This window comes from Musa acuminata, chromosome BXJ1-9, assembly GCF_036884655.1.
Source record: "Musa acuminata AAA Group cultivar baxijiao chromosome BXJ1-9, Cavendish_Baxijiao_AAA, whole genome shotgun sequence".
NCBI classification, from domain to species: domain Eukaryota; kingdom Viridiplantae; phylum Streptophyta; class Magnoliopsida; order Zingiberales; family Musaceae; genus Musa; species Musa acuminata.
Window position 1 is genome coordinate 276,634 of NC_088335.1, and position 20,061 is coordinate 296,694.

General features: G+C 37.9%; 2 protein-coding genes across 3 annotated transcripts; one reads left to right on the forward strand and one right to left on the reverse strand.

Moving 5' to 3' along the window:
- The first annotated feature begins 5,631 nt into the window (after positions 1 to 5,631).
- Positions 5,632 to 7,921, forward strand: LOC135592236 (ABC transporter G family member 5-like). The gene has a single exon (XM_065081570.1). The coding sequence runs from the start codon at positions 5,748 to 5,750 to the stop codon at positions 7,758 to 7,760; it is 2,013 nt and encodes a 670-aa protein (XP_064937642.1). The 5' UTR covers positions 5,632 to 5,747; the 3' UTR covers positions 7,761 to 7,921.
- A 2,107-nt stretch (positions 7,922 to 10,028) lies between these two features.
- On the reverse strand, positions 10,029 to 19,675 carry LOC135592237 (uncharacterized). Of its 2 annotated transcripts, none has more exons than XM_065081572.1 (5): positions 19,236 to 19,675; positions 19,029 to 19,134; positions 17,899 to 18,059; positions 17,600 to 17,806; positions 10,029 to 11,575 (listed from the first exon to the last, which is right to left on the reverse strand). In XM_065081572.1, the coding sequence occupies exons 1-5, from the start codon at positions 19,422 to 19,424 to the stop codon at positions 10,370 to 10,372; spliced, it is 1,869 nt and encodes a 622-aa protein (XP_064937644.1). In that variant the 5' UTR covers positions 19,425 to 19,675; the 3' UTR covers positions 10,029 to 10,369. The 2 variants fall into 2 exon arrangements, with proteins under 2 accessions (XP_064937644.1, XP_064937643.1); XM_065081571.1 differs by having other exon boundaries at positions 17,899 to 18,110.
- Between the last annotated feature and the right edge of the window lie 386 nt (positions 19,676 to 20,061).

Here is a 20,061-nt window from a genome sequence, read left to right on the forward strand (position 1 = left end):
AGGTGATCCCATTAGCTTAATCTTGGGGCAATTGGGCCCCTGAAAAGATTCAAATTGGGCCGAATGGAGCGAACCATTCGGACCCTGATTGCACCAGGAGGTGCAACCACCCCAGCCAGGAGGTGCAACCGCCAGGGCTGTGAGGTTGGGAGGTGCAACCGCCCCAGCCAGGAGGTGCAACCGCCAGGGCTGCGAGGCTGGGAGGTGCAACCGCCCCAGCCAAGAGGTGCAACCGCCCAGAGCTCAGTCTTCGAGCTAGACTGGGCGGTGCAACCTCCTCTGTCAAGAGGTAGCACCGCCAGAGCTCAAGTTTCGAGCTCTGCTAGGCGATGCAACCACCGAGCTCAGTCTTCGAGCTCTGGCAGAGAGGTGCATCAGCCTGAGCTCAGTCTCGAGCTCTGTCAGGTGATGCAACCATCGAGCTCAGTCTTCGAGCTCTGGCAGAGAGGTGCATCAGCCTGAGCTCAGTTTCGAGCTCTGCCAGGTGATGCAACCACCGAGCTCAGAATTCGAGCTCTGCCAGGCGGTGCAACCACCAAGCTCAGTCTTCGAGCTCTGCCAGGTGATGCAACCATCGAGCTCAGTCTTCGAGCTCTGGCAGAGAGGAGCAATCGCCTGAGCTCAGTCTTCGAGCTCTGCCAGGCGGTGCCACCTCTCCAGTCAAGAGGTGCAACCGCCTGATCCCAGAATTCTGGGATTTGATCGATTTGATCGTTTTGAGCTCCAAATTTGAACTGGGTTGGGGCCTATAAATACCCCACCCATTCAGCACTGAAAAGAGACAGATCTACACCGAATTCTTGATCTTTTCAGTGATTCTAAGAGCTCAAATTTGTGTAAAATCCTAAAGTTCTCCTCCTTCTGTTCTTCAAGTTTTGAGTTGTAAAGAGAGGAGAGAAAGGATCTGTAAAGGTTGTCTCCTGAGCCTGTCAAAAGGAGAGAAACTGTAAAAGGGCAGTTAGCCTTCGCCCATTGAAGGAAGGCAGCTAGTTGACGTCGGTGACCTCGTCGGAGGAGGAAGCCAAAAGTGGAGTAGGTCAAGACTGACCGAACCACTCTAAATCTCTGGTTTGCTTTTACCTTGAGCACTTTATCATTACTGCAAACCTCCTACATTGCTACTGCCCTCTGCGCCTTCACGAACAAGTTTCTAAGCTCTGATCTTTCAGAATCTGCATTCAAACGTAAATCGTGTTTTCGTACGATCTTCACACTGCAGTTTTCGCTTACATTCGGATTCCATTTATAACTGCAAATTGCTTTCTACGTAAAACGCTTTTCAAGGTTCAAAACTGCTTTTAGACGCAAAACTACATTTAGACGTAAAATTACGTTTAGACGTAAAACTGCGTTTAGACGCAAAACTGCGTTTAGACGTAAAACTGCGTTTAGACGTAAAACTGCGTTTAGACGCAAAACTGCGTTTAGACGTAAAACTGCGTTTGGACGTAAAACTGCGTTTGAACGTAAAACTGAGTTTAGACGCAAACTGCGCTTAGACGCAAACTGCGCTTAGACGCAAACTGTGTTTAGACGCAAACTGCGCTTAGACGCAAAACTACACTTAGACGCAAACTGCACTGTGATTCTGCTTTTATATCGAAATCGATTTTTATCGGACGAACGCAGCTTTCGATTTTTAAATCGCTGTAAGATTTCCGCTGCACTAATTCACCCCCCCCCCCCCTCTTAGTGCTCTCGATCCTAACAGTTTTAACTTATGATATTTTAACTTATAATGATGATGTTTTTATTTTATGTAATAATTATTTTGACATTTTAACTAAAATGATACAAGTCACTATGATTCATGATTAAGATTGTTTCGACTTGAATTCAATAACTAGCATTAGAATGTTATCATTCTTTTTTGAATTTGAGTTTGTTATATTTTAAAATAGCACATAGACAAAGGGAGTCTGTTTAAAGCTCCGTCGTCAATTGGTTGTCATCATAAAAAAGAAAAAGATTATTAAATTTTTAATTTTAATGATGAAATCAATTGGTGAGTTTATGAACTAATAAGTGTTTGGCATAAGTGACGCAGGAGAAACTTCAATTATAGAAAAGAAAATCATTGAAGCAAAAGAATCATGTGTTAGGCCGGAGAGCATCATATCAGAGTTTGGGCATCGATCCAGAAGGATCGAGCATTGCGCCAAGAAGATTGGATGTTGTGAGAAGTTAACATGCCGATGGATCAAGCAATATGCCGAATGAAAAGATGATGCATTGGAGGTTCGGATGAAATGCCAGATGAATATATGACATGCCGGACAACGTAAGTTTCATGATTGTAATTGTTAAATCTTGATCGAAGTTATTTATAATCTAATTAAGTTGGTTTTAGAGCATAATCATACCAACTTAGTTAAGAGCCCTTTGGGCCTGAATCAGGATCGAATTGGGCCTGTTGGAAGGCCAATTCAATTACCTGAGGTTGGGCCATACGGTGGTACTACTTGTGAGTTAGAAAGTATGGATTATACTTTTCTAGAAATTTCGATGGTACTACCACCCAGGTCAACGGTAGAACCGCCCAAGCAAGCGGTGGTACCGCTAGAGCCCTAGTTCCCAGGCTTTGTCAGGTGATAGTATCACCTAACGCAAGTAGTAGTACCACCAATACTTCGAAAACTCGAGGATTTAAATTTTTAGGTCCATTTTTTGAAGCAATTTAGGGCATATAAATACCCCTCTCATGCTTGCTTTGTAAAGCATAAAAAAAACTTATGATTTTAAGTGTGTAAATTGTCTTCAAAAATATTGTATCTCTTCTTCCTTAAGTTTAAAAATCATTTGAAGGGAGATGTGAGGTTTCCTTGTAAAAGAAAAGTACGAAGGTTCTCTCATAAGCTTGTGAAAAGAAGAAAGAGTTGTAACAAGAGTAGTTGATCTTTGTCCATTAAAAAGAAGATCGATAGTGAAAGACGATGACCTCGAGGAAGAGGAAGAGGAATCGGGAGTAAACATAGGTCGAGATGATCAAACTGCTAAAATTTGGTTTGCATTTCTCTTTATGTTTTTTCTTGCTATTACTAACTGATTTAGTTGCTCACTACCCTTATTAAACGTATTTCTAATACATTTTTTTCGATCCAACTTTGAAATAAGAATTTTATTTAAAAAATACTAATTCACCCTCCTCCCCCCCTCTCTCTCTCTCTCTTAGTATCTTTACTATCCCAACATTCATATGTTATTATGCTTGTATCACGAGCAATTAATGATACATGATAGTTCAAGGCAAAGGGGGTGATTGAAAAAACGAAGACACTACTAAAGCTTGGGCCAAGGGTGTTAATTGAGAATGATTATTTAAAAAAATTATGTGAAATTAAGATACTATTTAGTAAAAATTTAAAGTTAATTTTTTTTAAGGAATTCATATATATATATATATATATATATATATATATATATATATATATATATATATATATATATAGAGAGAGAGAGAGAGAGAGAGAGAGAGAGAGAGAGAGAGAGAGAGAGATGGGATGCACAGTTTTAGAGAAGGCGCCCCACCAAGTGCTATTATAGTTAAATGACTTCACATTTAATATAGCCATAGCTAATGCTCACCGACATTCTTACAAAGCCTCTTCATGGGAAGTTGGGAATCATTCCCAAATAGATGGGAATGGTTCGTTGCTTACGAATGTGAAGCATCCTATCTAACCACCGTAATCAATTAGACCACCAACAAAGAAAGTTCATGTCTACATATGTTTTATTAATAGAAGAGAGACACTTTTTTTTATCTCTCTTGTCTTTGTTGGTAAGCATCTTACTCCTCTTATAAAGTGTTCCTATAATTTAGGATGATCTTTAAAAGAAAAAAACTAGGCATCCATTTTAGAAGAAAGTTCAATGGGAAGACAGATCCATTATAATATCCTCGCTAGTAAGTTCAATGGCATCCAATAACATTTTTATAGCAAATATATTCGAACTGCTTGACCCCTCTAGATGTACGTACAATGGCCAAGAAATAATGACCTCCTTCCTTCACTTTAAACCATTCTAAAACTTTCCATTGTGTTCTAGCGGTTTCACCTCAGATTGACCGTCACTTCAAAGAGAGAGTCATCAGCGCAGGCCAGGGAAGGGAGACCTGTTTGTCCATGTGATTGCCAAAGTAGGATTTCTTACTGTTAATCGCAATGAATTGGCAGGCAATGCAACATTCGAGCACTATGATCGTTCAAATTTACCCCGTCATATTCAAGCCAGTCAGTCCACTTACGTGTCAAAAATATAAATCTAAAGGAGATATCAAAATGCTATTTATTTGTGATCTTACAGCCCTCACTTGCATTTTGGAAGACGAATCCACTATTCATTTTGGCCCATGCATGGTTGACCCGCAAGAGAAGTTGCCATGCACCCGTGACTGTAGATATTTATGGGGGTGTCGATTTCTGCCACCTTACATTCGTCCTCTAATGCAATCGAATCGCATTCTATTATTTCGTTGGATAACAAATCTTATCTACGTGACGCTCGACCACTTGTTCCTCTATGATCCCACTTGTACAGTTAGTTGCAGACGAAACGAAGAAGAGTGTATATGAGCTAGAAAATGGAGAAGAGCAAACATGCAACAACATGACATGAGGACTTCCTCCTCTATCATTCGAGAACCTTCTCAAGTTTCCTACAATAAAATCAAACGTGTATATCTCAGCCGTCAATCTAAAGAAAGCTACAGGGAGGAAGGAGTTCACGGGCGCACAACTATGCCATTTTTTTAAGAGCAGTTGTGGGTGTGCGTGTATATTTGAGGGTGGGTCGCCTCACGAGGGCCGGAAGAAGAACAAGTCACGGGCGAGCCAGAGGATGAATATATATAGATATAGAGAAGGGAAGCAAACAAAAGGAAGACAGCCAGGTCAGCATGTGCCAACCAAAGGGTGGGGCCCCCCGATATTTTCACCCCTCCACTCTCAGCCACTAGTTCTTTTTGATTCATTTTGCACTACTACCCCTCCGGTCGACTTGCGCTTCGCCACTCGCAAGGCGGCAACTGCACCTCTGCCACTGGTTTTTTTGCTTTAAGCTTCTCACTCCAGTCCGGTGGCCGGGGATCCAATCACACCAAATGTTTTCAGCAGAAGCACAACTATGATACAGCTCTCGTTACATCTGCCACTGTGTTCCTTTAATTATCTTTGGAAAAGGATTCTCTTCATGTTAATAACAATTTCCAGAGGGCACTCGTATAGTTAAATAGATTCGTGGCAGAGGGAGGCATCAAGGAATATTACGTGGCGGTGGTGGTGCTACAGCTGCCAGTAAGCACTGCTCATTATCCAGCTAATCAGCTCATGAGCCAGGGCTACGACAGAAGCTGTGGCCCCCAATTAAATATCAGCCACCAAGTCCTCATGTGAGACCGTGGGGCCATCATCATCTATGACAGCCACAGTGGTGTGCATCTCTCCTACCCTAAACCCCCCGAGCTACCCTCCTCAATTCTTCAAATCCCCACGCCTCCCTTCCATTGCCAACTTTCTTTGTGTCATCACCATTGTCCACCTCCATGGATCACACGGACGATGACAAGAAACATGAACGCATTTCCAGGACAGGGACATGGAAAATGACCTAGTAAAACTACCGTAGTATTCGAGGGGCAGAATGGTCTTCGAGTATCTTGCACTGCCATGCTTATGGAACAAGGTAAGGTGGGGAGTGTCTTTGGCAGTGGGTTTGAGGCTTAGAGGAGACGTGGGAGAGCTCTCATGAAGCCACAAGCCGGCTGTGAGATAGAGGCCACGGGCATCAGCTACCAGATCTCCATCTCAAAGAGATGTCACCCCTTGAAGAAGATATGGAGTAGAGATGGAGAGGAGGGTGGTGGTGCGTCGAGTCACCGCCCTGCATCATGCAGAGAGGAAGACAATGCACAAGTTGTTGATGCAGCCGATGAGAAGACCTGCAACGAGTGCGAAGTCCGGAATGTGCTGCAGAACGTCAGCTGCTGCGCCAAGCCGTCGGAGATCCTGGCGATCGTCGGCCCAAGCGGCGCCGGCAAGTCCACATTGCTCGAGATCCTCGCCGGGAAGATAAGCCCGTCGACGCCGCCGACCATCCTGATCAACCAGCGGCCGGTGGACAAGTCCAATTTCCGGAGGATCTCCGGCTACGTGACTCAAAAGGACACTCTGTTCCCCCTACTGACGGTGCGGGAGACGCTCATGTTCAGCGCCCGCCTCCGCCTCGGCTGCGGCGGCGGCAGCGGCCTCTCCCAGTCTCAGCTGAGCTCCCGGGTGGAGTCCCTCCTCCGGGAGCTCGGTTTGGGGCGCGTCGCCGACGCTCGTGTGGGTGACGACGCCCGCCTCCGGGGTATCTCCGGCGGCGAGCGCCGGAGGGTCTCCATCGGAGTTGAGGTAGTCCACGACCCGAGAGTGCTGATCCTAGACGAGCCCACGTCCGGGCTGGATAGCACGTCGGCGCTGCAGATCGTCGACATGCTCAAGGACATGGCCGAGACCCGCGGCCGCACCATCATCCTCAGCATCCACCAGCCCGGGTTTCGCATTCTGAAGCTCTTCGGCTGCATCCTCCTCCTCGCCGATGGCACCGTTCTCCACCACGGCACCATCGACCAACTCCACTCCCATCTCCGTTCCGTCGATCTCGAGCTACCCCGGCACGCCAACGTCCTCGAATTCGCCATGGACTCCATCGACACCCTCCGCCGCTGGCAATTAGAGCATCACCAGCAACAACCACCGCCGGCAAGAGCACCACCACCCCAGTTTCCCAAGAAATTAGTTGACGGAGCTGACGACAAGAGAGACAGGTGCACCCTGCAGCAGCTCTTTCAGCAGCACAAGGTGGTCGACGAGGAGTCGCTCGCGGGGCTCGACCCCGACGAGCTGTCGTACGAGTGCGCTAACTCGAGGCCCCGAGAGATCGCCATCCTTACCCACCGCTTCTTGAAGAACGTAATGCGGACCAAGCAACTGTTTGCGTTTCGGACGATCCAAATGCTCGTCTCCGGCCTCGTCCTCGGCTCGATATTCTACCGTCTCAAGGACGAAAACATCAGAGAACGAGTGGGTCTCTTCGCCTTTATCTTGACATTCCTGCTCTCTTGCACCACGGAAGCGCTGCCGATCTTCCTCCAGGAAAGAGAGATTCTAATGAAGGAGACATCGAGTGGCAGCTACCGAGTCTCCTCTTATGTGATCGCCAACGGGCTCGTCTTCCTTCCGTTCCTCTTCATCCTGGCCGTACTCTTCTCCGTCCCGGTCTACTGGCTCGCAGGGCTCCGGCCGAGCTGCTCAGCCTTCATGTACTTCTTGCTGTTAATATGGCTAATCCTGTACACCGCGAACTCGGTGGTAGTCTGCTTCAGCGCTCTTGCCCCCAACTTCATCATCGGAAACTCCATTATCTCAGGAATCATGGGCACCTTCTTCCTTTTCTCCGGCTACTTCATATCGAAGCAGTGGATGCCGAGCTACTGGGTGTTCATGCACTACGTTTCCCTGTTCAAGTATCCGTTCGAGGGATTCCTCGTCAACGAGTTCTCCGGCTCCGGCAAGTGCTTGGAGTACGGGTTTGGGGTGTGCCTGCTGAGAGGGGATGATGTGCTGAGGAAGGAAGGATTGAAGGAGGAGTGCAGGTGGAAGAATGTGATGATGATGGTGTGCTTCATCTTGGCTTACAGGTTCTTCTCCTACCTCATACTGAGGGTCAGGTGCAGGTGTGCTCAGAGAGGTGGGCTCAAAGGAGCCTTGGCCTGAGATTTAAGTCATCATGTAGTGCAAGCCTCACACTCACGCTTTCTTGTGTCCTTGTTGTATTAATCATACTGTTGTTTCCAGCAATAATGGTGATCCATTATGTGAATGTCATTTGGTCAATATAGTTATGTACTGACAGACAATATGACTTTCTTCTTTTACTTCCCTTTTGGTACATATACAGTTTCTTTACATTATAATGTTTGCATTTGTACTCACTGTCTTTCCAATGAGGAAACATATGAGTATATTTGCATGTCAACTTCTTTCGTTGAAAGAAAATAAATCAAATTTAAAGACAAATTAAAGAAGACCAAAGTGATCTATCATAAATATTAAAGGAGACTTTACGGTAAATGATGAAGATGAGATCTAATTTGATAACCTTACGAGATAACTTAATTGATATTTTCATAAAAAATGATGGGATCTGATTTGAGAACCTTGTTATCAAGGTAAAAAACATCACGAGATAACTCAATTGATATTTTCGTGATAATCTTGACATCAAAGTCAAAATCCTTACCAACTAACTTAATTGATATTTTCATTAAAAAAAATTATAGGATGTTGTTTCTATTCCATAAACCTTTTTAAGTGTGTATGATATATCATCACCCAATCAATATATCACTTTTTTTTCAAGATGGTTAATATATATAGTTTATCTTTAAAAATAATAATATTTTTTTTTATCATAGTATAATGTGTGTGTGTGTAAAAAATATACATTCATTTGACGAACAAATAATATTGACTTATGTGATAAGGTTTACTTGCTTTAATTTTATTTATAAATTATTTGTTCATCAAATGAATGTAAAAAATTACCTTACGTGATATTACCCACCCAAATGAATTTGTTATGCCAAAAAAAAAAAAAAACAAAAAGCATGTTAGTCTTATCACTTTATAGAGTTAAGCAAGCACCCAAATAAAGATGTCTTTTTCTTTGATTTATAAGCTAATGAATCTCATAATTATCTATAGAAGATGTTAGGTGCCCTGCAAACTAATCACATGAGTGATACATATGTGACATGATATATATTTTTTTAATTATATATTTGATATTTTTTTACTTTATATTATTTGTTATATACATTGTACAATGAGAATCGAATCGTGATGATATTACAATAATGAGACTGATTCACCATTAAACACAGACCATAAATAATCCCGATCATAAGTTACTATAAAGTGATATCGAGATAACCAAATAGATTGATATGTTGTATACTCGTCCATATGATTGAGGCAGCTAATCTCATAATTGCTCGTTTAGGGACACTAGGGATATAGTACAAGTGCTCATTGGAGAATGAGTTCACTGATTGATTCGCTCACGAAATGTTATATGGTTGATGATACCTCATTATTAGACAATAATTTCATCGTCTCAGTGGTGTATCTAATTCTTAGACTTGAGATACTAAAAATGTCTTGTATGAGTACTTCACTCTTTGATACCATACTTATAAACCTAGAAGTTTCAAATCTAGCACAACCGATCATTAAGAATGACAACCAACCTTGCGAGAGCTATTGAGTATCGATAGAAGATCATCCACTCTCGATGTCATAAGATGAATATCTTATGTGTTCTTGCTCAAGGAAATCTTTAATCATGATCATTCGCATTGAGAGATAAAGAGTTCTCTAGAAGAATCCGATTAGAATGAGGCTCGAGTAGAAATTGTATGTACCTAACAACACCATATTCGAAATACGATTTCTGATATATTAGATAGATGATGAATTATAGATACATGGTAACTGATGACAGATAGGTCTAATGAATTGGATTTTCCTGTATCATCTAGGGATTGTGACATAATAGTCTAATACATTTGTAGTCAATGAGTTGATCGAATTATTATTATTACAAAGATAATAATTCACTAAGTCAAAAAAAATTCTAATAGGTATAACTCACAGTCAACTTTATATTGAGTCTAAAGAATTAAACACATATGATAGATGTTGTGATCAGATAACGAAAAGTAAGACAAAAAAAAAATATATATATATAAAATTTGGTTTGATTCAATTGACTAAAACTAGTTCATTAATTTCACAAAATTTTAAGAACCAAAGCAAAAATGATATTTATCAAAAAAGAGACGCCATCTAACAAAAATAAATAGTGGAGATGTCATTAGATAAAAAACCAATAGTGAAGGCATTATTTGATAAATTATCCTTTATTTAACATATAATTTCATTAGATTTCTAAATCAAATATGGTGCATAATTGGTTTATATTCTAACAAATTATCCACTAAACACACATCTAATCAAATTCCAATTTTTAATTTTACACAATTCAATTAATACATTAATGATGTCTACAATCATCAATGGACAACCAACAAGACGCTTTTATCAACTCATGAAAGAAAAATATTGGAGGAGAATTAAAACCTTTTATAAGATTGTCGAGACTTGAGAGATTAAAAATGATGACTTCCGGGTGATCCTCGCTCAACTTGGTATCATATAAACAATCTGTATAATTGAATACTGCTGAATCTGCATCATATCATAGGGATAATAAATCATGCTCGTTGCATCCAAGGATGGCACCTGCACAGAAGAATCCTGGTCTATGAAGGCAAGAAAGCAGCTGTAGTATAGCATTGCCGTGATCCAGTATTATCTGAACTAGTAACATTCTTAGCACGTTTACAGGATTCCATGAGCTCAGCTAATGATGGAAGAGGTCGGGGGACTGGAACATTCATTGATCTATAGAGATTTCTCAAGCTTGGGTTAAAACTTGACGATGATCCAATACACAGCATGTCCCTTCTAACATCAAGCTGTTCGTCCAACTTATCAAGATTAGGTAATGTACCCATTTTATCATCCTCTGGTTCTGTGATATTCCATATGTCACTTTTGACATCAACTCCTGATTTCACAATACAAGGTTCACAGATGCTTAAAGCCTTCTTTGAATATCCATTAGATGACTCAACTCTTCTATTAACAGTGTCATCTGACTGGTTCGAAAAACTCTGTTCAACAATTTGCTTCTCCATTGAATATGATACACTATCAGTAATTGCAATCTCTGCAGACGATACTTTTACTGAACATGTAATCTCACATCCAAGGCAAGATGATGGTTGTTCTATCAGTGTATCATGTTTTGCAGCAAAACTTTCTACTTCTATCTCAACAATACTATTCTCATCAATTCTAATTATGTCAAGTTCTTTATGTCCAAGCCTTGCTCTTCCAAATAATGTAAATGGTTGTGTTCTGGATGGTGGAGATAAGTCCAGTTCTACTTCAAACTGGCTTTGAGATGAAGTTTCTGGCTGCAACTGATTGATCTCAGAAGTTGATACTTTAGTGATAAAAATGGAGGCATCATTATTCTTGAGAACCTCTGATGCTGAGGGAGGTGGTGAAGGAATGGACTTCACATGACAGCCTTTGAATAACTTCCATAATGGGTCATCAGAACTTATATGAGTTTTATAGCAATGGTTCTTAACATAATCTAGGTCCATAGCTCGGGAAGGGGGTGTTGTTGAAATAACCCACTTGGGCTGGAGAAACTGCAAGGCCCATTCTAATTCTTCTCGAGATGAATGCATGGAGTGACATACATGCCAAACCCCAAACTCATCCCTCTCAGCTTCTGCTGGACATTTTTTCCGTTTTTGAGATTTGTAGCGATTAGGATCGATAGCATACCACTGTACAGAGGGACGAATAAAAAGAGGCTCTGGTTGAAAACTAGCACGTGCATTTGCAAGCTCTTCACTTGCTTTATCATATAGTTTAGATAAAGGAAGCACCTGTTGGGCACAAAAATTCAAGAAGAAATTATGAGAAAAATTGGATAACCTAGTGAAAGTGTGGCCACACAGCTTAAAAACACAAGGTGCAATAAGTCTATGTCAGAATAAAATCCAAATGGAAACATATTCTTTGTTCTCACACCTTATAGCTTGAAGACTTGTCTTTTACTTCTACTGCAAAATAATAATAATGATAAGAGGTTTGAGATGAACATTAAAGAGTCCAAAGAATAAGCACGTGAAGAAAGTTGTGTAATGGTGCATCATCTGAGACACTTTTCACGTTCATGCATCACAAAGGAAAGGCATTATTAATATGCTACCTGGTAGATAACGGTATCTGATATAGGGACACTAAACCTATGGACTCTATTTTGATAAGACTATATTGATACTTGCATGAATTTTTTAAAGAATTGGACCATTCCATAGTGAATTGGACTTGAGGACTTCCAAATCCTCTGCTTGTCTTAAATATGGCCAAAGATTTGTAACTATTCTACTTCACTACTGAAACTGATGCTATTAGGATCCTTACAAATGACTTCGGTCTTATAGAGGTGAAACTTTAGATTTGAATCCATGGAAATCTAATTTCCAATCTTTGTTTGAAATTTTTAATTCTGTACATTTATGGGTGTATTTGCTTGATCTTCCATTTTAAAAAACTAAAAAACTGAATTCATTTTTAGTCTTGCTTTTATCTTTGGGAGCCTCTTCGATTCGAGTCTAGATCCTTCGATGGAAAGGAGAATATTTGCATGAATTTGTGTGAAAATAGACCTATCTAAGCTCCTATGATAATATTCCTTATCTTTTAACTGTGGTTGCATTGGACATAGAATTAATGCCTGATCTAACAGGAATCATGTGATGAATTTTCCTATGAGAGAGAGATGAGGATTCAATCCCCTTCTGAGTAACCCCATTCTAAGGTGGATGGCTCAGTTAGAGATGATGAAGGGGTTCAGATCTCTAAAAAGGACCATCTTTTAGGTCCTTGGATTCCTATTCAGAGGAGAAAACCAATTAAGCGATACAAACCTAGGATGCTGGGATAATCGATGTTGGAGAAGACAATGGAGAGGGTGACAAGGATTCCTTCGATTTCTGTCTTCCCTTGCTGACAAGGTTGCTACTGTCATCGTTGTTGGACAGAATAAATTAGTTTTGAAGGAAAAAAATGGGACTATCTATGCTAAGGGAAAAGGATGATCATGCCAAGATCAGGGTAAACACTTGGCATGGTAAAGAAGTCATAACTGTTGAATAGCAGTCGGTGTTGATACATCAAGACATACTGAGTTTGGAATAAAAGCATGAAAAAAGGTTGAAAAATAAAAATAAAGGCCACGTCGCATCACCTTTTTCGATGACGTCGCCAAATTATGTATATGTATGTATATGTATGTATGTATATGTATATGTATATATATATATATATATATATATATATATATATATATATATATATACCGCTTGATATACTATATCGTACCGTACCGAGCGAATGTCGAAACGTTGGTACGGTACGATATTTCAAACCTTGATTAAAACCTCATCACTATTCAAATAAGACAACTTTATCCAACAAGTCTTGATTGACAATCTTCCTATACTTCAACAAGAGTTAATCCTTAATGGATCTATGAGATTTTATCATGATTTATAGAATGAAAAGGATGTTACTAATTGGTGTGGTTTCTCTTAGAGATTACTGCTTAACATTACCACTAAGGAGACTAGTTCCATGATTAGATATTCTGCCACCAAAGAGATTTGGAATGCTCTTAACTCTTTAGGTTTATGTAAGAGTTTTGGCCTCGAAAAGTACATGATTAAAATCTACAAATATTATTGGGATATCATAAGGGCTTATATGTTCATTACTTTTAGACACAATGTAGTCAAAGGTGCTAGGCGTCAAGGTGCCAAAACACCCGAGGCACTGAGCACTGACCTAGGGGCTCGCCTAAGCGAAGCAAGGCAATCCTGAATATTATAATTTAAATATTATATGTCATAATGAATAAAAATAAACTAAAACAAAAATAACATATCAAAGTTGCATTAATTTAAAGTATCAAATTACATCATCCATATCTAATAATAAAAATGACAAAATAAAATAAGGTTATCTCGCAAAAATGATGAATATTTCTTCCACCAGTCATTCGTTTGAATCATTTATATCATTCAATGAAATCAGATCAATGCTATCTCGCAAAAATAACGAATCTTTAATGCTTAATTATATTTTATGTATGCAAGATTATATAAGTGTTGATGCTACAACCCATTTCTTTTCTTTGTATGAATTTGTCATAGCATATGAATTAAAGATCTATTTAGTTGCACCAATATCTAAAACAGAATAAATTAGTTAAAACTAATATATATATACTTATATTCTCGAAGACACTCCAATTTGCTCATAGCTACAATGTCATAAATCAAACTCAAAGTTTTTATAACTAATTGTTGCAAGTTTGGCATAGAATTTTTAAATAAGCCCTGCAACTCGGATGCAAATTTAAGTTCAACGATTAATAATAACATACTTTGATGTTAATTATATTAAATTACAAATACATGAAGACTTAATAACCCTTGATTGAATTATCATAGGAATTCCAAGACCCTCAACATTCTAATACAAATGAAAGATAACTCATTTGTGATGTTGTCTTGAACTTCAATATTGGAAACTAATCTTGCAATGCATTTATATAACTCAGATACAACTTCTATATCAAACTCAATGGAAGAGTTTTTGTAAAAGAATTATGGGTTTAAATAGTGTCCTACTATATGTAGAGGATAATAAAGACATTTTCATCTTTTATCGATGACTGCAAAGAATATCTTTATTCCTTTTTCCATTTCTACCAAAAGATTCTTGAATGATTTTTTTAGCTCTATACATAACCTCATAAATAAATTTCATCATTGGCATTTTCTCATTATCTATGAGTCGAAGAACACGAATAAAAGGACCCATTACTTTTAATGCAAAGCCATATAATTACAAAATGAAGGCATCAGGACCCATTTCTTTTGCTCATTTATTTATCACCCATTTATTTGAGGTAAATATACTTCTAAGATTGTGTTTTTGCCTATTAATATGATGCAATGGTAGGAATGAAGTGGCAAATTATGTGACACCATATCTCATCAATTCCTTGTTACCTGTAAATTCTCTCATTATGTTCAAATCCCTAATATAATGATATATAAAATCCACAACAAAGATTATCTTCCCTAAATGTCTTCTTGATATATGCAATCTTTCCAATATCAACTAACATAAAATCAATATAATGTGTCACGCATGGAGTCCAATACATGTGCAACCTTTTTGCTTATAGTAATTTTCCTAAAAAAGAGGAAAATAAAATTGATAGTTATTTAAAAATCTAAAATAACATAATTAAAATGTTTAAAGAAAATATCATATCGGCTAAGACATAATCGCTTATATCATATTAAAATGTTAAGGGTTTTTTTAGAATTCCTATGACAATTTAATAGCGAGCTACTAAATCTCCATGTATTTGTAAATTAATATAATTAACATCAAAATATGTTATTATTAATAGTTGAACTTAAATTTGCAATTGAGTGGTGAAGCCTATTTGAAAATTCTGCATCAAACTTGCAACAATTAACTATAAAAATTCTAAGTTTGAGTTGTACAGCTACAGGTTGTAAGCAAAATTAGAGTGTCTTCGAGAATGTAAATATATAAGAATAATTCAATTTCAACAAATTTATATTTTTTTTAGCTATTGATACAACTATATGGATCTTTAATTTATATGATATGATAGATTCATACAAAGAAAAAAAATCGATTGGAGCATCAACATCCACATAATCTTATATACATAAAGTATAATCAAGCATTAAAGACTTGTTATAATTTGCGAGACAATATTAATCTGATTTTATTAGATATAAATAATTCAAGCAAATGGATGATTGGAGAAATAGATGCAGATTTGAAAAATGCTGAACATGAAATTGTTTTTTATGATGATAATTTGAAATGGGGAGATGTAGTAAACGCTTCAGGTGTTGGTGAAATAAAGACATATACAAAACAACTCGTGAGAACAATGATGAATGCAAAAGCCTAAATTTCATCGCTTGTAATTATGGAACAGGAAATTTATTATGATAAAGATGAATAAGAGGAATATAAATCACATGAAAAGGAAGACAATGATAAGATTAAAAACGATGAAAGTGAATTTTAATGATCTTTGATGTTAATCTTATTTTATTTTATCATTTTTGTTATTAAATATGAATAATGTAATTTAATAGTTTAAATGAATGCAACTTTGATGTATTATTTTTATTTTAGTTTATTTTTATCTATCATAATATATATTTTATATTATAATATTTGGGAGCACCCAACAATTCGAGTATTTTTGCACCTTGATGCATTTGACTACACTGGTTAAGATCAGAATGTTAAGATAGGTTTTTAAAATATTAGAAATAATAAGAAAAGAAATATTTTCATTCATAAACAATTAGGTATCACCTCGATAAAGGATAAAATGAGCAAAAATCATTTAAGGTTATTTGTACATGTGCTCAATAAACCTACAAATATGGTATTAGTGGTATAGGAGAGATAAATAAAGAAATAAAAAGACCTTAATAGAAATTATAAATACAGACTTAAATACTCATAACATAACTAAAGATATATAGCTTTTTACATATCTGATAAGTCAATATAATCAGAGGTTTTAGATTTATTTTTTTGTATAATGCCAAAAGAGTGTAGGGCCTTTATAAACAAACATTTTATTTAAAAATTAGATATTTTTCGCATTTGGGTGGCTCTTGGCTCAGGGAAAGAGATTGTTTAACTTGGAACAATGGCCCAATCCTAAGAGCCCTTATTGTTTATAGTCTTTAGTTGATCTAGAAAGCTTCTAATGATTTGTGCTTTAGAAAAATCAAAGCACAATGAGTATGATGATAAACTATGATACTCTACAAAAGTACTAAGAAAACCAAAGTATGGTATGTCACTTTCTAGTGTACTAGACTAAACCAACTAACGATCGATGCAAGCTCAATTTAGATGGAGCCTTCAGTGAACAATCCCAAGAGAGGTGTTAGGTCTCTAATATAGTCAAATTAAGGTAATTGCATTATGGTTGCTTGCAAATACATCCATTAAGGAGGAATGCATATATAATGAATTGATGGTCTAATTTAACATATCTCAATAGCGACAAAAGATTTATGTTATAGTCCTGTTGTCATATGGTCCAATTTAACATATCTCAATGGCAGCAAAAGATCCATGTTAGATCATGATGTTGTTGTATGGTCCAATTGGCCTTACTAGAACAAATTCACAAATTGAAAATTGAAGTGGATGAAAAAAAAAGACTTACAATACTATATTTTATGCAACTTTTGCAATTTCCTATTGTATCATTGATTTACCTTATCAAGTTATCTAGGGAAAATTCATTGTTCAAGTGAAATTGTTGGATTACAAACCACAAAATAATCAAGAATTTAATAGGCTAAGGCGAGAAAATAAAGAAACTTAATAATGTAATTGCTTTATAACTGATCCATTAGACTCAGATTTGATCAAATTATTTTTTTTTAAATTAAGTGTTCCAAATTATGCACAATCAAAATTTGAATCATTTACATGCATACTTCCACCTACGATCCCACATGTAGACCTCATACCAATGTTATCCTCATTCTTCACCTCTACATCACTTGCCTTCATCTTATGATGCCTCATATGCTAGTTCGTATATATTAATTATCATATGTTTTAAAATAAGTCATGTGTCCAGTGAAGCATGTATGGACTATATATCTGCATTAAGTGGCATCAGGAAGTGACCCATAATCAAAGACCAAACTTGATGATGAAGGTTTTGGTAATTGTTCCTTATAAACAATTAGCAAAAGAATGGGATTTAAAGAATCTTTTAAAGAGTGATAAAAAGATAGAACCCTGACCTGAAAACGGGAAGAAGCATCTTCTGTGAGAATTTCTGGTGCAGCAAGAAAAAGGGCCTGAAAACAGTCAGAATTTTCTGACTCGTCAACAAAAATATTGGATCCAAACGTTTTGGATACTTCAACTAAAATCTCTTCCCGGCCTAGAAGATCACATGAAAGATAAACCACTGGTGCATTAGGATATTTCCATATACAACTTATTACCTGCAAAAATCAGGTTATCTGACAACTATTAATAGTGGTACTGCTTGTATATGCCAGACCATTCATGAGATAAAGAAAATGACTCAAAAAACCTGCTGGATGGCAGATTGCTTGTTTGGCATCTTGAGACAGCATCTACTAAAAGTGCAATCCAGAAATAGATAATCCAGATGGCACAGAGTTTCTCTTCCTTTCTTGACTATATACTTCAACGGTAAATTTTGCAGACAATCAGGGGTAAGCCTGCAATCACCTGTGTGCAATAGATTACCAAATCTGCCTTCAAACAGAAACATGACAGCTCCTGTTACAAACCCCCAAACAAGAACTGAGATGTTGGGCAGATCCTTTGTTAATGATGATACTGTATGGATATAAAATACTAACAAATGTATTAAAGTGGATATTAACCAGAAATAACTGTTTCTAGCAGTGTTGCATGCACGCAAACAAGTAAAGGATTCAAAAAGAATATTGCATTATTTGAGAAGGGAAGATAGAGAGTCAAAAGTATAGAGTTTAATCAGACAAAATCAAGAGTATGCAATAGACAATACTGTAATCTGTCACAGGATACTAGGTACTTTGACAAATACCAACACCTAAAACATTCTTCAACCATAAAGCAAATATGGTCCCAATTTAGGTTAGAAAGTTCAAGATGATTGCAGTAAAAAATTGTTAGTTCAACCACTGAAAAGACACAAGACGATTAACGATCTCTTGAAGACAATCGTAAACAACTTACTGAGATCCTAAATTGAGCAAGTGCTACTTCCAACTTATCACAAAACACGTTGTATTCTATCTCTGTCATTTCTCTATACTGCTCCTTGTTCAACCATCAAGCAAGTTTGGTCCTAATATATGCTAGTATCTTTAAGATGTTCAAGTTATCAGTGTATTCAACTTTTTCTTTGCTATCTCTTGGCCAAACAAGATTTTAGAACATAAAATTATTGCCATCCATTTCCCAATAAAGAGGAGACCCCTTTCTTACACATTTCTAATTTGGCCCTTGTAAGAAGAAAATTTGGTATAAGCTTTACTCGAAAAAAATTGGTCGAGAGGAGACTGTCAGTTCAACCAACAAAGAATCACGAGGTAATTAAAAGAGATTATCATACCAAAACACATTTGGAAATACGAAAAACAAAACACCAAGACTTCGCTAAACAATAGTATTAAGAGCATGGAAGAAAAAAGGAGATCGTGCACATACCTGGACAGTGATTAGCGTCGAATGCGGTGACCGAGAAAGCGCCGTCAGGATCATCAACAACGACCGACTCGCCGACCTCGATTTCCACAAAAAGCGAATCATCAAGCTACAAACGAAAGACGAACCAAAACCCATAAGTCAAACACCAAGCACGCCAAGAGAAACTGCAGAGATCAACGGATCAAAAGAAAGGAAAGGGAGGAAGACCCGAGGGAAGTAATGCAAGGCAAGGTTCTTCGTGAGGCGAGTGGCGTAGATGGGGCGGGAGGCGCGGACGACGATGCCGGTGAGGTGGTCCTTGTGGGCGTGCGTCAGGAAGTGGTGACGCTTCCGCAGGGATGTCGGTGTCCATGTGTCCACAGAGAAGGGGAGCCCTATCGGCATCTCGATCGGCATCTCGATCCCTCTCTCTCTTTCTAAGCCCTAAACTTCGATATGGATCAAAACTATGGTGGATTGTATATATATCGGGTTTGTGCTGTGGCTCCTTGCCGCGGAAGGAACGGGACAGAGGAAGGATGGTAAGAGAGTGCGAATTTACAGAGTGATATCCTTTTTCCCTCCTCGTCGAGTTTGGATGTGGTTTAAGTTTGGATTATGGATCCCGCGGTTGATCCCAATCCCTGCAGAACGATGCCCATCTATAAGGATCGTTTAGGAAAAGAAAACAGAAAGAGGTGGCGGTCCGTCCGCCCGCCCATCCTTATAATAAGACAGAATTAATATTATATTTTTATTGTATACATCATGAACTAAAAATGTAATAATTTTGTGTTTTTAAGGAGAGTTGACTTATGATTTAATTATTTTAAATAATAGTATTATTAAAAAAAATTGATAAATTTTTCATAAGATATTTTTCGATGTTTAAGCTAACAAATAGCTTATCATCCTTTTCGTATGCCACTGATAATATTATGAAATAATTTCCTAAAGAAATCATGTTTGCTGGTACGAAATCATATTTAGATTCGACTAACAAGCTCATATCGTCGCAGCATATCTCATCAGGCCCTTCTGACCAACTGAACAT

Excerpts from the sequence above, each read along its gene's own strand:
- LOC135592236 (XM_065081570.1), top strand. The coding sequence starts at position 5,748 with ATGAAGCCACAAGCCGGCTGTGAGATAGAGGCCACGGGCATCAGCTAC.
- LOC135592237 (XM_065081571.1), bottom strand. The coding sequence starts at position 19,424 with ATGCCGATCGAGATGCCGATAGGGCTCCCCTTCTCTGTGGACACATGG. Across the intron at positions 17,807-17,898 it reads AGCAATCTGCCATCCAGCAG|GTAATAAGTTGTATATGGAA; the intron begins GTTTTTTGAGTC and ends TGATTTTTGCAG. Across the intron at positions 11,576-17,599 it reads ATGCTTCTTCCCGTTTTCAG|GTGCTTCCTTTATCTAAACT; the intron begins GTCAGGGTTCTA and ends TGTGCCCAACAG.